The sequence below is a fragment of the Parasteatoda tepidariorum genome, chromosome 9 (genome assembly GCF_982258835.1).
Source record: "Parasteatoda tepidariorum strain Cologne lab strain chromosome 9, Ptep-v5.0, whole genome shotgun sequence".
NCBI lineage: Eukaryota > Metazoa > Arthropoda > Arachnida > Araneae > Theridiidae > Parasteatoda > Parasteatoda tepidariorum.
This window is the reverse complement of record NC_141763.1, coordinates 13,660,743-13,678,955: the sequence shown is the minus strand read 5'-3', so window position 1 is coordinate 13,678,955 and position 18,213 is coordinate 13,660,743. Positions and strand designations below refer to the sequence as shown.

Below are 18,213 nucleotides of genomic sequence, written 5' to 3'. Positions count from 1 at the left end.
CATGGTGAGTCAGACGGCAAGAGATCCCTAACCCACATTCCGTCTACCATTGAGGATATTTTACGTCATCGCTGTGGTCTGTTAATATTATTTATTTCTCCATATTAATTATTTCTAATACTCAATAGATGGCGCTCTGCGCAGCAATGTAAAATCAGTTAGTTTCTACACAGTTTTCCTCCATAACACTGTAACATCATCAACATCCTTCTTGTTATTAAATATATTTTAAGTTAAAGGCGTTTTGTAATGAATGAAACCCCGAGATCTGAAAGATCATATCACCGTATTTAAAATTGGCGCACCAACCTGGAGCTAAGAATTTGATTAAAGGTGAGTGCAATTGATTTAAATTATGGATTCATACGATGATTTGAAAAACAAAAGAAAAACAATTCGCTCTTTAACAACTCGAATAATAACAAAGATTGAAAATTTGATGAATGATGATAATGTTGAAACTAAAGAAAAGATCGAAGAATTAATAGATTATAAGGAACAGTTAATTGATAAAAATAAAAGTTTGAAAGCAATAAATAATCGAATTGAACCACTAATTGAAAGTGAGGAAATAGAAAATGAAATTACTGGAATTGAAGAATATTCGGAAAAAATAATAAAGTGGCAATCTAGAATCGCAAGATTTTTGAAAGAAAACAATAAAGAAAGTAGAGGAGGAGAAGAATCATTTAACAGCGCACAATCTAAATTTGTACCAGAAATAAGTAATGCAGTTAAACTCCCAAAACTAACCATAAACAAATTTTACGGAGAAACAACATTATGGCTTGAATTTTGGAATCAATTTGAAATCGCGATCCATGAAAACGAAAGTTTAACTGAGATACAAAAATTTACTTATTTAAAGAGTTTACTGGGTGGAATTGCATTAAATGCTATTAAAGGGTTTGCTTTGACTAAAGAAAATTATACCAAAAGTATAGAATTGTTAAAAGATAGATTTGGGCGGGAAGATTTAGTGATTAATAGTCATATGAATCGTCTATTAAATCTTGATCCCGTAAAAAATTCTAGTGATATTAGAGCATTACGGAATTTATATGATAATTTAGAAGTAAACATTAGATCCTTAGAAAGCTTAAATGTAGTCTCTGGAACATATGGACACTTATTATGCCCTATATTATTAAAACTAATACCAGAAGATTTAACTTTAGAATACAACCGCAAACGAAAATCAAAATCAGAATTTAATGTGTCGGAATTAATTCAATTTATTAAGGAAGAAATTCAAGTACGCGAATCATCTACATTATTCCATGATAATGCTAAGAAAAATAAACACTATAATTATTATAATTCCAGGGAAGTAATAAATAACAAAAAACAGTTCAGATCGAATATTCCCACAGCTTCAGCATTGGCTACTAATGTAAAATTTAATTGTGTATTTTGTAAATCAGAACATGATTCATTTATTTGTGAAAAAATGTCGGTTTCTGAAAAAAGAGATAGATTAATGCGCGAAGGTCGTTGCTTTAAATGTTTCCGTAAATCACATTTAAGTTCACAATGTAGGAGTAAAATTAGTCCTTGTAAAAAATGTAATAGTAAATCTCATCACGAAATAATTTGTTTTGGAATTCCGAAAACTCAAAACGAAAGTTCGCAAGAAACCGCAGAGAAAAATACAGTTGTAGCCAGCGTTTCTCATGTCGAAGAGGGACAAAAGGGGGAATTTCAATCAGTGTTCTTACAAACATGTGTTGCGAATTTACATTTGGCAGATAAAACGCAGGAGATAAATATTTTATTTGATTCCGCATCGATGAGGTCATTCATTACTAGAGAATTAGCTCAAAAGCTTAATCTCCCGATAATAAGAAAGGAAAATTTATTAGTTTATACTTTTGGAAGCCGTGAACCGCAAGAAAAAACATTTGATATAGTAAAGACGAGTATAAGCAATAAAAAATATCCTACTCGAAGGTCAGAGTTCGAATTATTGGTTTCAAGTACCATAACACGTGCTTCTTTCCCACCGCATAATAATAAAATAAAGTTGCTGCTTGAGGATTTTGCGCTTACTGATGTATGCCTTTCGAAAGGAATAAATTCCATTGATATATTAATTGGAGCAGATTATTATTGGAAACTCCACACTGGGTACATAAAGGAGTTGACTAAAGATTTGTTTTATGTCGAAACATTACTCGGCGGAAGCGTAACTGGGATTACTCATTCAGATTTAAAAAATGACTGTATCATTGAAAATTTATGTTATTGTAAGGAAAAATTTAATTGTGAGGAATTAACTAGTGAAAATAATTCTTGTGATGATATAAATTTACAGTTACGGAAATTTTGGGATATTGAAAGCTTAGGCATAAATGATAAAATTCAGAATACACCTTTAGAGGAAGAAACTTTAAAACAGTTTGAACAAAATATAAAATTTCAGGATGGCAGATACGTAGTTAAATTACCATTTAAAGATGAGGTAAACATTTCTGACAATTTTAATTTGTCTAAAAGAAGGTTAAGTAGTTTAACATCGCGTTTTAATAAGAATCCTTCTTTGCATGATAATTATGCTAGTATTTTTAAAGAACAATTATCGGAAGGAATAATAGAACCTGTTAATGATAAATCAATAGTTCCAAATATGGTTTATTACTTACCTCATCATCCAGTAATTAGAAATGATAAACAAACTACAAGGTTACGGATAGTTTTTGATGCTTCGGCTAAAGAAAAAAATTGCTACTCTCTAAATGATAACTTATTATCGGGTCCCAATCTAAACCCCAATCTTTTAATTTTACTATTAAAATTTCGCGAGTTTAAGATAGGAATAATTGCTGATTGTGAAAAGGCTTTCCTACAATTGCTAATTGATGAACATGATAGGGACTATCTTAGATTTCTTTGGTCAGAGCAATTCCCTCCCAAGAAAATTGAGGTTTTTCGCAATAGAACCGTAACTTTCGGAGTAAAATCATCAACATTTTTACTGGCTGGAACAATAAAGTATCATATCAAAAATTATAAAGAATCTCATCCTTTGGCGTGTAAGGTTTTAAATGAAAATTTGTATGTCGACGATCTTATTACTGGTACAAATACGATTGAAGATGGACTACTATTATCCAGGGACACTAAATTAATATTAAAGGATGCATCAATAAATCTTAGGAAGTGGAAGAGTAATTCTAAGGAGTTATGCCAAAAATGGCAAGACACGAAATTTGAAAAATATCCTAGTGAAGAAACAGTACCTTTAAAGGTTTTAGGATTAATTTGGAATACTTTAAGGGATGAATTTAATTTAGATTTAAGTTCTTTAATTGACTCTTTGGAAAATGTGAAAAATACTAAGAGAAGCGTATTACGCATATCATCGAAATTATTTGATCCAATGGGATATATAACAGCATTCACGATTAGAATTAAAATTCTTCTTCAAGAAATATGGGAACAAGGCTTAGAATGGGATGAGGAATTCGGAGACATTTTAAGACTGAAATGGGAAAAATGGTATAAGGAAGTAAATGTATTAAAGGAACTTTCACTACCAAGATATTATTTTCATGAAGAAGATAGCTGTTCCGAAGTAGGGAATTATAAGATAATTATATTTTGTGACGCAAGTGAGAAGGCGTATGGAGCGATTGCATATATTCGATATGAAAGAAATCAAAATTTTTGCGTAAGCTTTGTTACTTCAAAGGCACGCGTTGCACCATTGAAGAAGTTGAGTCTACCAAGATTAGAACTGATGGCCACTCTTATAGGTTCCAGATTATTGGATACTTTAAGGAAAGTGTTTCAAATAAATAACAACTATATACTATATTCTGACTCAACCATAGCCCTTAATTGGATTCGAGGAAATGCAAATCAGTGGAAGACATTTATTTCAAACAGAGTAAGTGAGATCCAAACTTTAACAGATCCTTCTAATTGGAAGTACATAAAGGGAAACGATAATCCAGCTGACATCATATCAAGAGGATGCAGTGCTAATGATTTGCTCTCAAGTGCAACTATTTTTAATGGACCAACATGGTTGACATTAAGCGAAGAAAAATGGCCGAAAAACGAAGAAAATTTTAGAAGATCAGATGTAGATGGAGAAAAGAGATCAAAATTTATTGCAGTTAATTATGGAAGTGAAAATAATGTTCACGATTCAATTTTCGATATCCACAAATTTAGTTCTATTAAGAAGGTTTACCGAATAACAGCCTGGATTAGAAGATTTATAACAAATTTGAGAGTGAAGAAAGAAGATAGAATCAAAAATGATTTAACTGCAGAAGAATTAGAAGAAGCTGAAAACCTTTGGTTGAGACACGTACAAGCAAAGAACTACAGTAAGGATATAGATTGCTTAAAGGAAGGACAACATTTACAGAAGTGCTCAAAAATCAGAGACTTAAATCCGTTCATTTCTGACAAAGGGATTCTACTTGTGGGTGGAAGACTACAGCACTCCAATTTGAACTATTATGAAAAACATCCTATACTATTACCATCAAAAACTAAATTTACAGAACTGATAGTGAAGGAAGCACACGAAAAGACCCTACACTCTGGTATTTCAGACACACTAACGCAGGTACGAGAGAAGTTTTGGATTCCGAAAGGTCGGCAATTTATTAAGTCAATAATTGGAAGATGCGTCTTATGTAAGAGATTCAATGTTCGATCAGGAAGAGAAATTATGGCTCCTCTTCCTAAAGACAGAATAGAACAGTCACCCCCATTTTCAGTTACTGGCCTGGATTTTGCTGGACCCTTATTTGTGAAGGACTCTGACAGTAAGTTTTACATCATGCTATGCACCTGTGCAGTTACACGAGCGATACACCTGGAAATTGTTTCCAGTTTAACAACTGAAGCATTTTTACTTGCTTTTCGTCGCTTCATTTCCAGAAGAGGACTGTGTTCTGTAATTTATTCAGACAATGCTCAGACGTTCAAACGAGCAGAGTTTGAATTGAAAAAAATGTGGACTATTTTGAGCAGTTCTGAAGTGAGTGAGTTTTATTCCTCAAAAGGAATAATGTGGAAATTCATCGTTGAAAGAGCACCCTGGTGGGGTGGATTCTACGAGCGAATGGTTCGTTCAATGAAAATCATTCTTCGGAAATTACTGAGGAAAACATCTTTGACTAGTGAAGAACTCGAAACAGTTCTATGTGAAATAGAAGCTGTGATTAACTCGAGGCCTATTACTTACGTGACTACAGATTCTCCAGAAACTTTTCCTCTAACGCCATCCCACATGCTACTTGGAAGACGATTAATAAGTTTACCGTCAGTCAAGTTATCCGGTATTGACTGCATGATTGACAAAAAAATGATAATTAAAAAATTTAAATATCGAGAAAGACTTATAAATCTATTTTGGAAGAAATGGAAAAGGGATTATCTTTTAAATTTAAGAGCTGTCAATTATGTAAATTTGGATAAAGGTAATCAAAATTTTAAGGTAAATGATATTGTTTTGATTCATGATGACAAACTTCCAAGGAGCATGTGGAAACTTGGAAAAATTGTGGAAACATTTCAAGGACGTGATAACAAAATAAGAGCATGTGCTTTGAAAACAGATACGTCAATAATAAAACGTCCTATAAATTTATTATATAATTTAGAAGTGGACAATTAAATTAATATGAACATTCTATTTGAACTTTAAATTCACATTTATTATTATTTGAACATTTTATTTTACAATATTACTTAAGATATTCATTTAACTTACAAATTAAGTTTATCTTAAGATATTATTTGAACTTTTTGATTTAAAGAAAACATGCATACATATATATTTTCTTGTTTAAATGTTTGTTTGTTTAAAATTGAAATATTTTGCATGTGAAAGAATTTGTGTTGTGAAAATTGCTTGATTTATTATTCATGATATGATAATTTAATTTCATCAATTGATATTTACTCAAATTTAAATAATTTCATTTATTTGTTAAAGGTTTGAACTAATGCTCATGAAACATATTATTTTAAGAATTCAATTAATATTATTGCATTATAATCTTTATATAATTAAGAAGGGCTCATATTGTAAAAGGTAAGATTATATTATATTTTAAATATTGGTACCTTACATTTGAGAAAAATAACTTTGATTAATATATGAAATGACTAAATTGTTATGAACTAAGAGTTCATCGGGGGGAAGTGTGTTAATATTATTTATTTCTCCATATTAATTATTTCTAATACTCAATAGATGGCGCTCTGCGCAGCAATGTAAAATCAGTTAGTTTCTACACAGTTTTCCTCCATAACACTGTAACATCATCAACATCCTTCTTGTTATTAAATATATTTTAAGTTAAAGGCGTTTTGTAATGAATGAAACCCCGAGATCTGAAAGATCATATCACCGTATTTAAAATGGTCGATGCAAGCCGGATGCGGAATTCGTATCGACCAGCCATCGCTGGGATTCGAATCCGGGCACCTCATTGAAAGGAAAGCACTCTATCCTTTGAGTTACTCCACAAATATGTAGATCAGGGGTTTCCAACTTGCATGAGTCTGGGGCCGCAATTAAAAAAACCAATCAAAATTTTATATAAAACTGTTTTATGTTTGAAGGAACATTAAATATTACTGAAAGATTTTTATCAAGTTGTACAAAAACAAAAGTATTGAATTAAAAATAATAATAAATATTTTCTTGAATAAATATTTTCTTAGATGCAAAGCCTGAGAAATAAATTTTTTTACACCGTTGGTTTGTTAAATTTCACAGAAAAAAAGAAATTTTTTTTTTTTTTTAACTAGCCCATATAAATTTAAACCCATATAAATTGTCCGCAAAAATGATATCTAATATATTTTAATTCGCGAGTCACGAAAAAAAAGTTTCGCTGGCCGCCAGTTGGTAACCACTGATGTAGACGATATGAAACGTCTCTCGATATTCTCTGGACGATTTAGAACAATATAGAAATCGTAAAGGAAGGTCGTAAATAGACATAGAAATAGGAAATACAATATAGTGAGTATTGTAATTGATTGCAATTTATTAATAATTTTTGAAGAAAAATGAACTATTTTTGCAGGAATATACCTTTTGTTTTAATTTCAATGCTGCAGCGGGAGCTTTTAGTGCAGAGGTTCGGTCCAATACCTGTCATTACCGCGACAAAAGTGCTAATGTAGTTACATTTCTTGTAAAAACAATGTATATGTGAATCATTGGCCGGGATAGTCTGGTTTGTAATCTAAGAGGTCGTAAGTTCGATCCCCATCGACCGAAGACTCCCCGTGTAGTAAATGGTGTCTGATCATAGCCACCGAGAAATAAGGCCGTCGAGATCATCAAGGTCTTTTAGTGACGTCACATTCTGTGGGGATATGTGATTAGCCGCCAATTTCAAATATTTGTCCTTCATTGAATAGCAGTGTTGTTTGTCCGTCGGATGTGTCCTTTTAAACGATTTAAAATAATCGTGTGTAGTTGCAAGATGTAAAGGGAACTACAAAAATGTGCCTAAAATATCAGTATTTAGGTTTCCTAAAAATGAGGAAATTTAAAAAGAAAAAAATGGATTAATTCTACCAAACGAGACAGTTATCAAATAACCGTTAATAGTCGAGTAAGTGTTATTTATCTTTCATGTTTTAATATTCGTTTTTGCAGACTTAATAATAAGCTTTTTAATTAAATATTGAAATAAATTGTATTTAAGAATTACATTGCTTTAGGTATTGCTTATTGTTGGCAAACATTAGAATATGAAACTAACATTCGTGCTTTTGCAAAATTCTTAGACGTGGAATAAAACAAATTTAAACATCATTTGTCGTGTTTAAATGTATATATAAACAAATATAAAATGTCATTAAGAGTTAACATTTATATTATTTAAAAAAACTAGTAAAGAATCTTTAGTTTTATACTTTTAAAAGAAAGAAAAATTAATAGCAATGTTGATTGGCATTTGAAGCTTATTTATTCTTAACGATAGCTTACGATCATATGAGTAAAACTTCATAAATATTCATACTTGAAAAAAAAAACTCCGGTAGTACATTAGATTATATTAATAAAAAAGGAATTTGATTCATTGTTAGTAGCCATTTTAAGTTTTGTATGTTATTATTTTAATGAATATTAATGAAACTGTTGTTCTTGATTCATATGGTATGAATCTTTCGAATACAGATGAATCGTATTTGTGTTATCTTTTGTTATCTTTGTGCTGATACCTTAAAATTTTTTTTTACTATTTTAACAATTAACATTTCATACCAATTAAGGACAGTTCTGTAAACTAATATATTTTATTTACTATGTTGAATTCGTTTTAAAACTCGCACCTGAAACTGTTTCGTTCTGTATCATTTTCTCCCTCATTTTGTGAAAGGCATGTATATATATATATATATATAAAATATGTATATATATATATATATATATATATATATATATATATATATATATATATATATATATATATATATATATATATATATATATATAGCCCGAACATTGTAATTTTCCCCACGAAGCTAACCAATCTAAAATTCTGCCGTTACTTGCTAGTGTGTATATATTAGAATATAATAGACAACTTTTTAATTAATATTCAAAGTAGTTGTTCATATTAAAAAATCTTCTCTATTTTCTTAGAATATGTTTTTTTCCCTATAATTATCCAATCAATATTTCCTCCTTGTAATATATTTTTGTACAAATCTGGCAACAAAAAAATATTATTAAATTGTTATGTTATTATTTTCTTTATTATTTTTTGAACTACCATATAATGATCTATACTAAAACTAAAAAAGAAACACTATTTTTTTTTTAAAAAATAAATAAAATTTAAATTTAGATTTTTGCAATTTTAAGGGTAAATAAATTTTGAGTTTGCTCCAGCTTATATGTACTATTCTCATTTTATTCCAATTTTTATGTTCATTTTATAAGTCCGAAAGAGTATATGTTCTATTTTTTTTTAAATAAATTTAAATTTTTGCAATCTTACAAGGGAAACTAGGGAAGTGTGACTCGCCAATTTTGAAATAAACTAGTGGAATGTATGCCTTATGAGGAATAATTTTAGGGGGCAACATTCGTTTCGGCCCATAGAAGGTCCTGTGAGAGATTAGAAATAGTTCAATATATGGAAAAGTCGGTATTTTATTACTTCAATGCAGACTATTAGTTATTGTAATTATCTCATACTCCAATTAATTTTGCGGTACTTTCACGTACTATATGATGCATAGTTATTGTCAAAATTGATTTCGAAAATTTTATATATCTGTAGTTTTTCAAAAAAACCTGTTAGGTTAATTTAAAAAAAAAAAAAATACGTCAAATTTTTTAAAAATTGTTTTCAAAAAATTTTCCAAATTAATTGGAGTATGTAATTGCAAATAAATTAATTAATTAATAATTAATTATTAATTAGTTAATAAATAATTATTAATCAATGAATAATTAATGAATAATTAATTAATGAATAATTAATTAATGAATTAACCAACTAATTACAAATTAATTGGAGTATGAGACAATTACAATAACTAATAATCTGCATTGATGTAATAAAATACCGATTTTTCTATATATTTAATTATTTTTTATCTCTCACAGCACCTTCTATGGGCCGAAACGAATGTTGCCCCCTAAAATTATTCCTCATAAGGCATACATCCCACTAGTTTATTTCAAAATTCGCGAGTCACACTTCCCTAGTTTCCCTTGTTAGATAAATAAATTTTGAGTTTTCTCCAGATTATATGTACTATTCTCATTTTATTCCCATTTTTATGTTTATTTTATAAGTCTGGAAGAGTATATGTCCTTTTTTTTAAGAAAAAATAAATAAAATTTGAATTTAGATTTTTGCAATCTTAAGGATAAATGAATTTTGAGTTTGCTCCAGAGATCTAACTTATATATATATATTTATATACTATTCTCATTTTATCCCAAATTTAATGCTTATTTTATAAGTCTGGAAGAGTATATGTAAAATAAAAACTTCAGAAATGTGACAATAAAACTATTATTTCTTTATTTGTCTCTTATTTGTTTTGCCATGATATAACATATTTTTATTTGTCTCGTAACCGTTTCATTATTAAAATGTATTATTTCTTATTCAAATATATGAAGTTTAATTACATATTAGAAAATAGTAAATTATACACTTAAATAAGGTTTATTCTTTTGATATTAAAAACAGTTATAAGGAATCAAGATTTAAAAATTAAAAGTGAAAAATTTCTTATTAAATTTGCTTTCTTCATTTCTATTGAAAAGCATCAAGAAGTCCTACAGGTTCATTTTATTGAGTTATAACTTTAAAAATAACTGAAAAAGCTAAAAATTCACCACTTGAAAAAAAAATTTAAGTGCTATTAAATTAGCTGAGGCAAAAATATATTACGTAGCTCAAAAGTTTGAATTATTTATTATAGTTTTCGCTTAATACAAACCTGAATACCGCGTTATCTTATGCTTCGCTAACCCGTCAGAGGATGACGTCACAAATCTACTGAGAGGCCTTCACTCTCGGTGGCTATGGTCTGATGCACGTTATATCTGTTGAGTCCTCCGTGTTCCCATGAGAAATCATACCTCTGATGGTACTGATCCAGGAGCTCCCTTGTCTTCTGGGTTGGTTCAAAATTACAAGGTTACAGAGTTGAACATTAGTAGTCGTAAATCCAAAATTGAATCGGCTGTTCAACGATGCTTTTAGAATAAAATATATATGTAAATCTGTAAATATCTTCGTATCTGTACTCCTATTTAATACGGCTTACAAGGGAAACTAGGGAAGTGTGACTCGTCAATTTTGAAATAAACTAGTGGGATGTATGCCTTATGAGGAATAATTTTAGGGGGCAACATTCGTTTCGGCCCATAGAAGGTCCTGTGAGAGATAAAAAATAATTCTATATATAGAAAAATCGGTATTTTATTACTTCAATGCAGACTATTACTTATTGTAATTGTCTCATATTCCAATTAATTTGTAATTAATTGGATAATTAATTTGCTAATAATAAATTAATTAACATTCGTTTCAGCTCATAGAAGGTCCTGTGAGAGAGAAAAAATAATTCAATATATAGAAAAATCGGAGTTGTATTACTTCAATGCAGACAGTTAGTTATTGTAATTGTCTCATAATCCAATTAATTTGTAATGAATTGGATAACTAATCAATTTGCTAATTAATAAATTAATTAAAAAATAATTAATTAATAAATTATTATTAATTAATTATTAATTGATTTGCAATAATTGCATACTCCAATTAATTTGGAAAGTTTTTTGAAGAAAAAAAAATTTTAAAAATTTGATGTCAATTTTTTTTAAAATTAACCTGACAGGCTTTTCTAAAAAACCTGTTAGGTAAAACCCGAACTGATATATAAAATTTTCGAAATCATTTTTGACAATAAATATGCATTATATAGTACGTGAATGTACCACAAAATTAATTGGAGTATGAGACAATTATAATAACTAATAGTCTGCATTGAAGTAATAAAATACCGATTTTTCTATATATTGAATAATTTTTTATCTCTCACAGGACCTTCTATGGGCCGAAACGAATGTTGGCCCCTAAAATTATTCTTCATAAGGCATACATCCCACTAGTTTATTTCAAAATTGGCGAGTCACACTTCCCTAGTTTCCCTTGTTAGTGAGCTTTTAAAGTATCAACTTTTAAATAAACATATTTAAAATGTCAAGTATTTTAAAAATGAAATATCTTTGCATTTCGGTTAAATTAAGTTATAGTTTAAGTTATGCTTTAATAAAACATATTTTATGACCTGTCAGCATCGGTTCTTAAACATCCTTTAAAACATATTTCAAGCACTGACAAGTTAAACCACTCCGCGATTCGAAAAACATTGCATTTGTACATATTTCGAATTGACCTAGGTATTACCGAAATACATTTTTCTCTCGATGACTAAGAAAAATAAGTGTAAGAAATACGTCGTTTTGATCGTAAATTTTGATTTGGCTGCTTCAAACATTCGTAGGTCGTCGGCGAGCAATTTTCGGTTGAAGTCACTTTAAAATAGTAAAGAATTGGAATTTTACTTAATTCTTTTTTATTTGGTAAAAATAAGCTTAATGCTATGATAATTTTTTTGCAGAGAACATTCTCGTTAACAGTTCTGCAAAGAGATTTGTTTCCAATATTTTTTTTTTTACTTTCTAAAGAACTGAGTTTTAAACATAAAAAAATAACTATAATAAGTGTGAAGAGTTTAGTTCTTTATCAGTAATATGTTGTTTTATTCGCCCATGAAAAATTGAGAGATATAAAGTTAACCGAAAAATCATCTAAAAAATAGAGGACATGGAATCGTAATGTTTGCTGCTTTCTGCTTCTTAGAAATGTCAATATCACTCGCTAACTTTAAAATTAGATATCAAAATCTGTCGATAGATGGCGCAGATCACTGAGTAATTGTAAACAGAGCTTTCTGTTTTAAGAAACTATTTGTAACAATCTGAGAACTGACTTTGAACTCTGTTACTTATCTTGACATTTGTTTAAAATAAACCATATTCCCCTAAGTAGCGCGCAGCAAAACCATACGTATTAGCAAAATCAGGATGATATTGTAATTTGATATTGTTAATAAAAAAAACGTATCTTTACACTGTCGTTACTTCAAAATTAATAACAATTTTAAACAATATTAAACATGTTGCTCATCTTCAAACCTAAAAATACGTGACTGAAAAAAATAATTATCTTGCTAACTGTTTTCGCTAAACTGAATTACGTGATTTGAAATAAATCTTCAACTTTAAATCTAATGACATCTGTTTAGCCAAATGTTTTTTTTTAAATATGTGCAAAATTTCATATTTTAATTTTTATCCAATAGATTTTGTGACAATAAGATTCGAGAAGCTTTTTTTCCCCGTATAGAGATAATTAAAGCTACTGAAAACTACAGTTTAAATTTTAACTCTAAAGTTGACATTGCCTGTAACCAAGTAAATATTTAAAAGGTCATTTTCGAACATTTTTATTATTTATGTTCCGAGTTATAATTAGTTTTCTTCACGGTAGAATTGTGTGAGCTGCAATTTTCCCAGAATGGCACAGAATGTCGAATCAATAAATGAATGCCTAGCATTTAACTATTTATCTACGACTGATTGGCAACTTGCGGTAATCGTAGAATTTGGGATATAGCTCGGAGCGATGTTTTGAATTATGTTAATCAGATCCGATTGAACACTCTATATCTGCTCGACTGCCTAAAGCCGGAAAATGAAACTATGTATTTGTATGTAACCCGTAATCATGAAGTATCGGATGACGAAAATGCATGCCTGTCGCTGATAATTGTTAATAAAAAAATCAAACTAAAAGAAACTCAACAAACACTTTTATGTAATAATGATCTCAACTTTTTAAAAAAAAAAAGAAATCGCTGTTTGAAATCTTGCAAATTACTCTTCAAGTTATCATCTGTAATTCTACAATTACAAGAAGAACAATTATTGCTTTATAAGGTTATCAAATCAGAAATGACAATGTAATGCGTGTTCAACGTATTACATTCGATGAGTTGCACATTTCTGCAAAGACTGTTGCGTAGTTAGTTCAATCAGAATAACCGTGAATCAGGCCCGTAGCCAGGGGGGGGGGCATCGGGACAAATCTCCCCCCCCCCCTCGAAATTCTGGGATTCAAACTTTTTAGTCTTTCTTTGAGCCTCTCAGTAAAAAGAAAAAACACTGTCGAATCAAACCTTTTATTAACTAACTTTATTAAGCATATTTCGGGATATTCTGTTTTGCCCTAAAAAAGTAATCAAAAAATTTTCTTCAAATCCCCGTCGCATGTCTTTGTAAACTTTGTTTACAAATTGATTATAATTATTATGTAATATTAATTGAAAAATAAGTATTATGTAATATTTTTTAATTAGTAGTTTAACTTTTGCAAACAACAGAATAAACAATATTTGTTACAATGTTTTCCCCCTACTTTGCACGTCTGAAACTGTCTTTGCTTCTTACCATGTTCCCCCCCCCCCGGAAAAAATATTCTGGCTACGGCCTTGCCAAGAATTCAAATTTCAAGAAAGTACCTAACATTTTAGATTGGCATTTTTGTGTAATAAACTTTACTTCATTTCTAACTAACGGTTAGTTCTTAACCACGAAAATGTCGAAACAATCAAGACAGCACAAGTTCTAAGAAGAAATTATTATTCTTATAATTTTAAGAATATTTATCAGAATTGGGCCTGCTCATTACTATTTGAAGATTCCTATACTATACTATGCAGTCTTTTTGATATCGTTAATATGTAGCAGATATTTCGACTGATAATAAAACTGAAAATATTTAATTTCCTGGGAAGAATTTTAAATTCTTACTATCTGACGAATCCCCATCAAAAGACAAATGAAAGGTATTAAATTATGTCCTCTCAAATGAACATTGGAAAATCGGAGTTGGAATTGGAACATCGTTTCAATATTTATTTCACTTCAGTGCCCTCTATTCAGGTCGTTGCCATTAATCCCCTAATTATGAAACTTATATTTGATTTGTCTGTCGTTAAATAAGCCTTTAAATTACGTGATCAACATCTTCGTCTCTGTAGAAACACTTGAATAATGAATGAATGCGTTGTTTGTTTACTTTTTAGTCGTTTAAGAAAATTTGTAGTAGAGAGAGAGTAAGCAGGGCGAAAGGGGGGGAGGGGGAAGGAGACATCACCTTGAACTGAACTGAAGTGAATCAATAATTGAAGAAAACGAGTATAATAAATTATCGCTTGCAGATAATTTGTTTATCTGAAGAAAACGTTTGGAATAATAATGATTGCATTAATATTCTTCAAAGGGAAAACATTCTTTAACTGCAACTTTAATCTGTTTTCCGATTTCCTGCCCGGGACATAATTTTATAATTAGCGAATCTGAAACAAAAAGCCGCTTTTCAATTGGATTTTTACTAGTTTTCTAAGTAGATTAATTCAGGAATGTTATTGAGTATTTAAATCTTTTTAAGAAAATAGAAATAGGTTTGATAATTTATGACTGCTTTCCTTTATTGTTAAAAGTTAAGAATAACTGCGAATGTGTTCTTTAGGATAGCGAATAAGGCGCTCTTTGCTATCTACTGCTTAAAAATAATTATGTTGTAAAATAATTTTTCAGGACAAACGATGCTAAAGTAGGCAAAGAAACAATATTGCAATTGAAAATGTTCTAATCGTTGCCTCCATTCTATAGAATCGTAGCACATTTCTCGAATCTTTCAATTGATGAGTTATCGAACAATTCAGTTTTTAAATAAATAATCCCAAGAAATTAAAGAGGAAAGATATACTTGATGATGGAAAAAAGAACTTTAGTTGTTTCATAAAATTAGGAAGCTGGTAATAAAAGTCGACATGTTTCGGCAAAAATAGGGGCGGCACAAAAATAGGGGCGTTCTGAAGAAAAACGAAATTGCAACTGCCGAATGTAAATTTATCGTTCTCTGGTTCAGGTCAAAATTACGATCTATGGATGTATGAATGAGTCCACCCTATAAACGGGTGTGAAGTATGGGTGTGAAAGAAGTCGAATTTTTAACCAAAGATGGCACCACTGGAAAACAAGAACAAGCGCCCCCCTCCTCTGCCTAAATGGCTGAAGACAACAACAACAAACGCTTGAATTACAAAAAATGAATAATAAAATTTGTTTATATCTACATCCTACTTACCGTACAATAGTTCATTAATCAAGTAATATATATAATTTCGGAGGTTTTTTTTCCCCCAAAACTACTACACTTATTGCAGCGCATTTGTTAAAATTTCCAGATGGTTTATTCAGTTTCATTTTCGAATTAGTTTCGTTTACTTAAAAATAAATTAAAACAAGCCTAGAAAATCTCGCTTTCTGTGACAAATGCGTTTATTCTATTGATCTCTAAGCAAGCAGAAAATATGCGTACAATATTTGTTCCATTGTGTGTCTTCCCTGCCTTGTGCAAAAGTGTTCTATTCTCATTAAAAGAGTAGGGAATAGTTTTCTCCAAAAGAGGTGAATGTTGTTGATTTTCTCCTGGGGTAAACCTCGAAAGATTAAGACACAAGTTTAGGTTGTTCTAGAACTTCACAGTTCTGTGCTAATTAATCCCTATATCTCCCAAAGATTCGTCGCAAATTATTAGGGGATAAAAGCGACGAAGTTGCAAATTGAAAAATGGCGCACATTTACAGCATTATTTATTCAGGCTTCTCTTAACATTGAATAAAAGCATTATTACTTTAAGTAGCTGGTAATGGGGAAATGTTGGTTTCTGTCACAATGACTAAAAGATTATAACCTCTTTTGAAGTAATTTTCTTCCTTTTCTATTTTTTTTAACACTAAACATACCATAACCGATCAAAGGACCGTTTAAGAAATTTTGCATCGAAAATGCGCTTATCATCTTATCGTTTTGGCATATTTGACTTCATGACTTTTTCTAACAATTATGTACAGTTAATATACTTCTACTATTGTTTGTTTCGAATAATACTTGTCGTATACGTATTTCGACAACAACCGGTCATTTGACCGGGAGAACAATTTATTTTGCTTTATAAGGTTATCGGATCAGGAATTACGATGTAAAGCGTGTTCAACGTATTGCATTCGATAAGATGCACATTTCTGCAAAGATAGTTGCGTAGTTAGTTCCATCATAATAACTGTGAATTCGAATTTTAAGAAAGCACCTAAAATTTAAAATTGGCATTTTTGTTTAAGAAGAAGTGACAATTATAATTCTTATATATTCTTATAATTATAATAATAATTATAAGAATTATAAAAATAATAATAATTAGAAGAAATATGTTTGTGGAACAATGGAAACACCCTGTATATGTAAAACATGCGTTGAACCATGAATTAAAAAGAATTTATTCTTTGTGTTTTTAATACATATAAATTGTCAATATACAATTTTGTTTAATTATTATAAAGCTTTTTTTTAAAGTTTATTTCCCTCCTAACATCCATATTTCATACATTCAATCAAGAAACATAAAGTCCGGTCGTTTGACCGTCTATGGTAGAAATAGGTATATGGGTGATTCTCACGAAATATGACAATTCACTGTCCCTTGCTCCAAGATCGAATACTATTATACAAAAAGAATTTTTTTTTTAAATTAATAAATGGCATTGCTGTTAGCATTTTAAAATGACTCTGCACTAGCAATGACTGTTTCGTATAATTAAAAAATTTAATTGAACTTCAAAATGTCATTTTCCTGGCATGCCCAAACAATATTTCAAAACTTCCCATAACTTTTTCAATATCTAATTTTTTTTATCTCAACCGTTGTAAGCATTTCTAGAATATACGCAGAGGGTATTATTTACAAAAACTTCGCTTAAAATAATTTTTTCTGTCAATAACTTGTTTCTCTCAAGAAAATCTGTCATTTTCCTGGCTACTTTTATTTAGTGGTTTATAACCAAAATAGATAGGGCCAGAAATCAATATTTTATGTTAATAGATTGCTTAGATACCCTCCTATATGAACATGTCTTGTTGCATGAATAAAGAACCAATTTTCTGGTTCAGAATCTATTTCAAAAAAATTTTTCAAGGTGAGTAGGTTTATGTGTTGTCATTTTCCTGGCTACTTGAAATCATAAATAACATAAACTACACAGATTTATCTGAGTTATTTTAAGAAATCCTGTTGTATTCTACAGAATATAAACGTCTTAGGCCAAAATATTAAATTAAAGTTATATGCTATAAAATGGCGAATTCGTCATTATCATGGCTGTCATTTTCCTGGATTATGAATGCCAAGACATTGAAGTGTTACCAAAAAATTTTTTTAAACTGCTAATACTGTAAGCAGGGAAGGCAAATATTAACCTAATACGAAGTTTATGTATGATTGTAATATGCTTGAATGTAATCAAAGTTATTTATTTATTTAATGATTGATTATTATACACAATTTTATTCTGTACATATCAGCAACAAAAATTTTTTTGATTCTTTCTACAATGGATGAAAAGAATTAATTTAAGCAATTTATGGTCCATCTAACATAAAGGTTTAAGTTGAGTTACTTACTATTAACTTAAAATGACTGCCTTTTAAACTTCTAAGCTAATATGTCATTTTCCTGGCATTCAAGATTTGGTAAATTTCTATTTTATTTTTTTTCTCGAGCA

At 29.7% G+C, this 18,213-nt stretch overlaps 1 protein-coding gene across 1 annotated transcript in view; it reads left to right on the top strand.

The window, feature by feature from the left end:
* Positions 1-355: 355 nt before the first annotated feature.
* Positions 356-18,213, top strand: part of LOC147803323 (uncharacterized) — a 135,323-nt gene continuing 117,465 nt past the window's right edge. Inside the window, exons 1-2 of the mRNA XM_087150494.1 lie at positions 356-1,075; positions 2,252-5,300. Of these exons, the coding sequence (XP_087006620.1) occupies positions 356-1,075; positions 2,252-5,300 (3,769 nt within the window). The remainder of the gene's footprint in view (positions 1,076-2,251; positions 5,301-18,213) is intronic.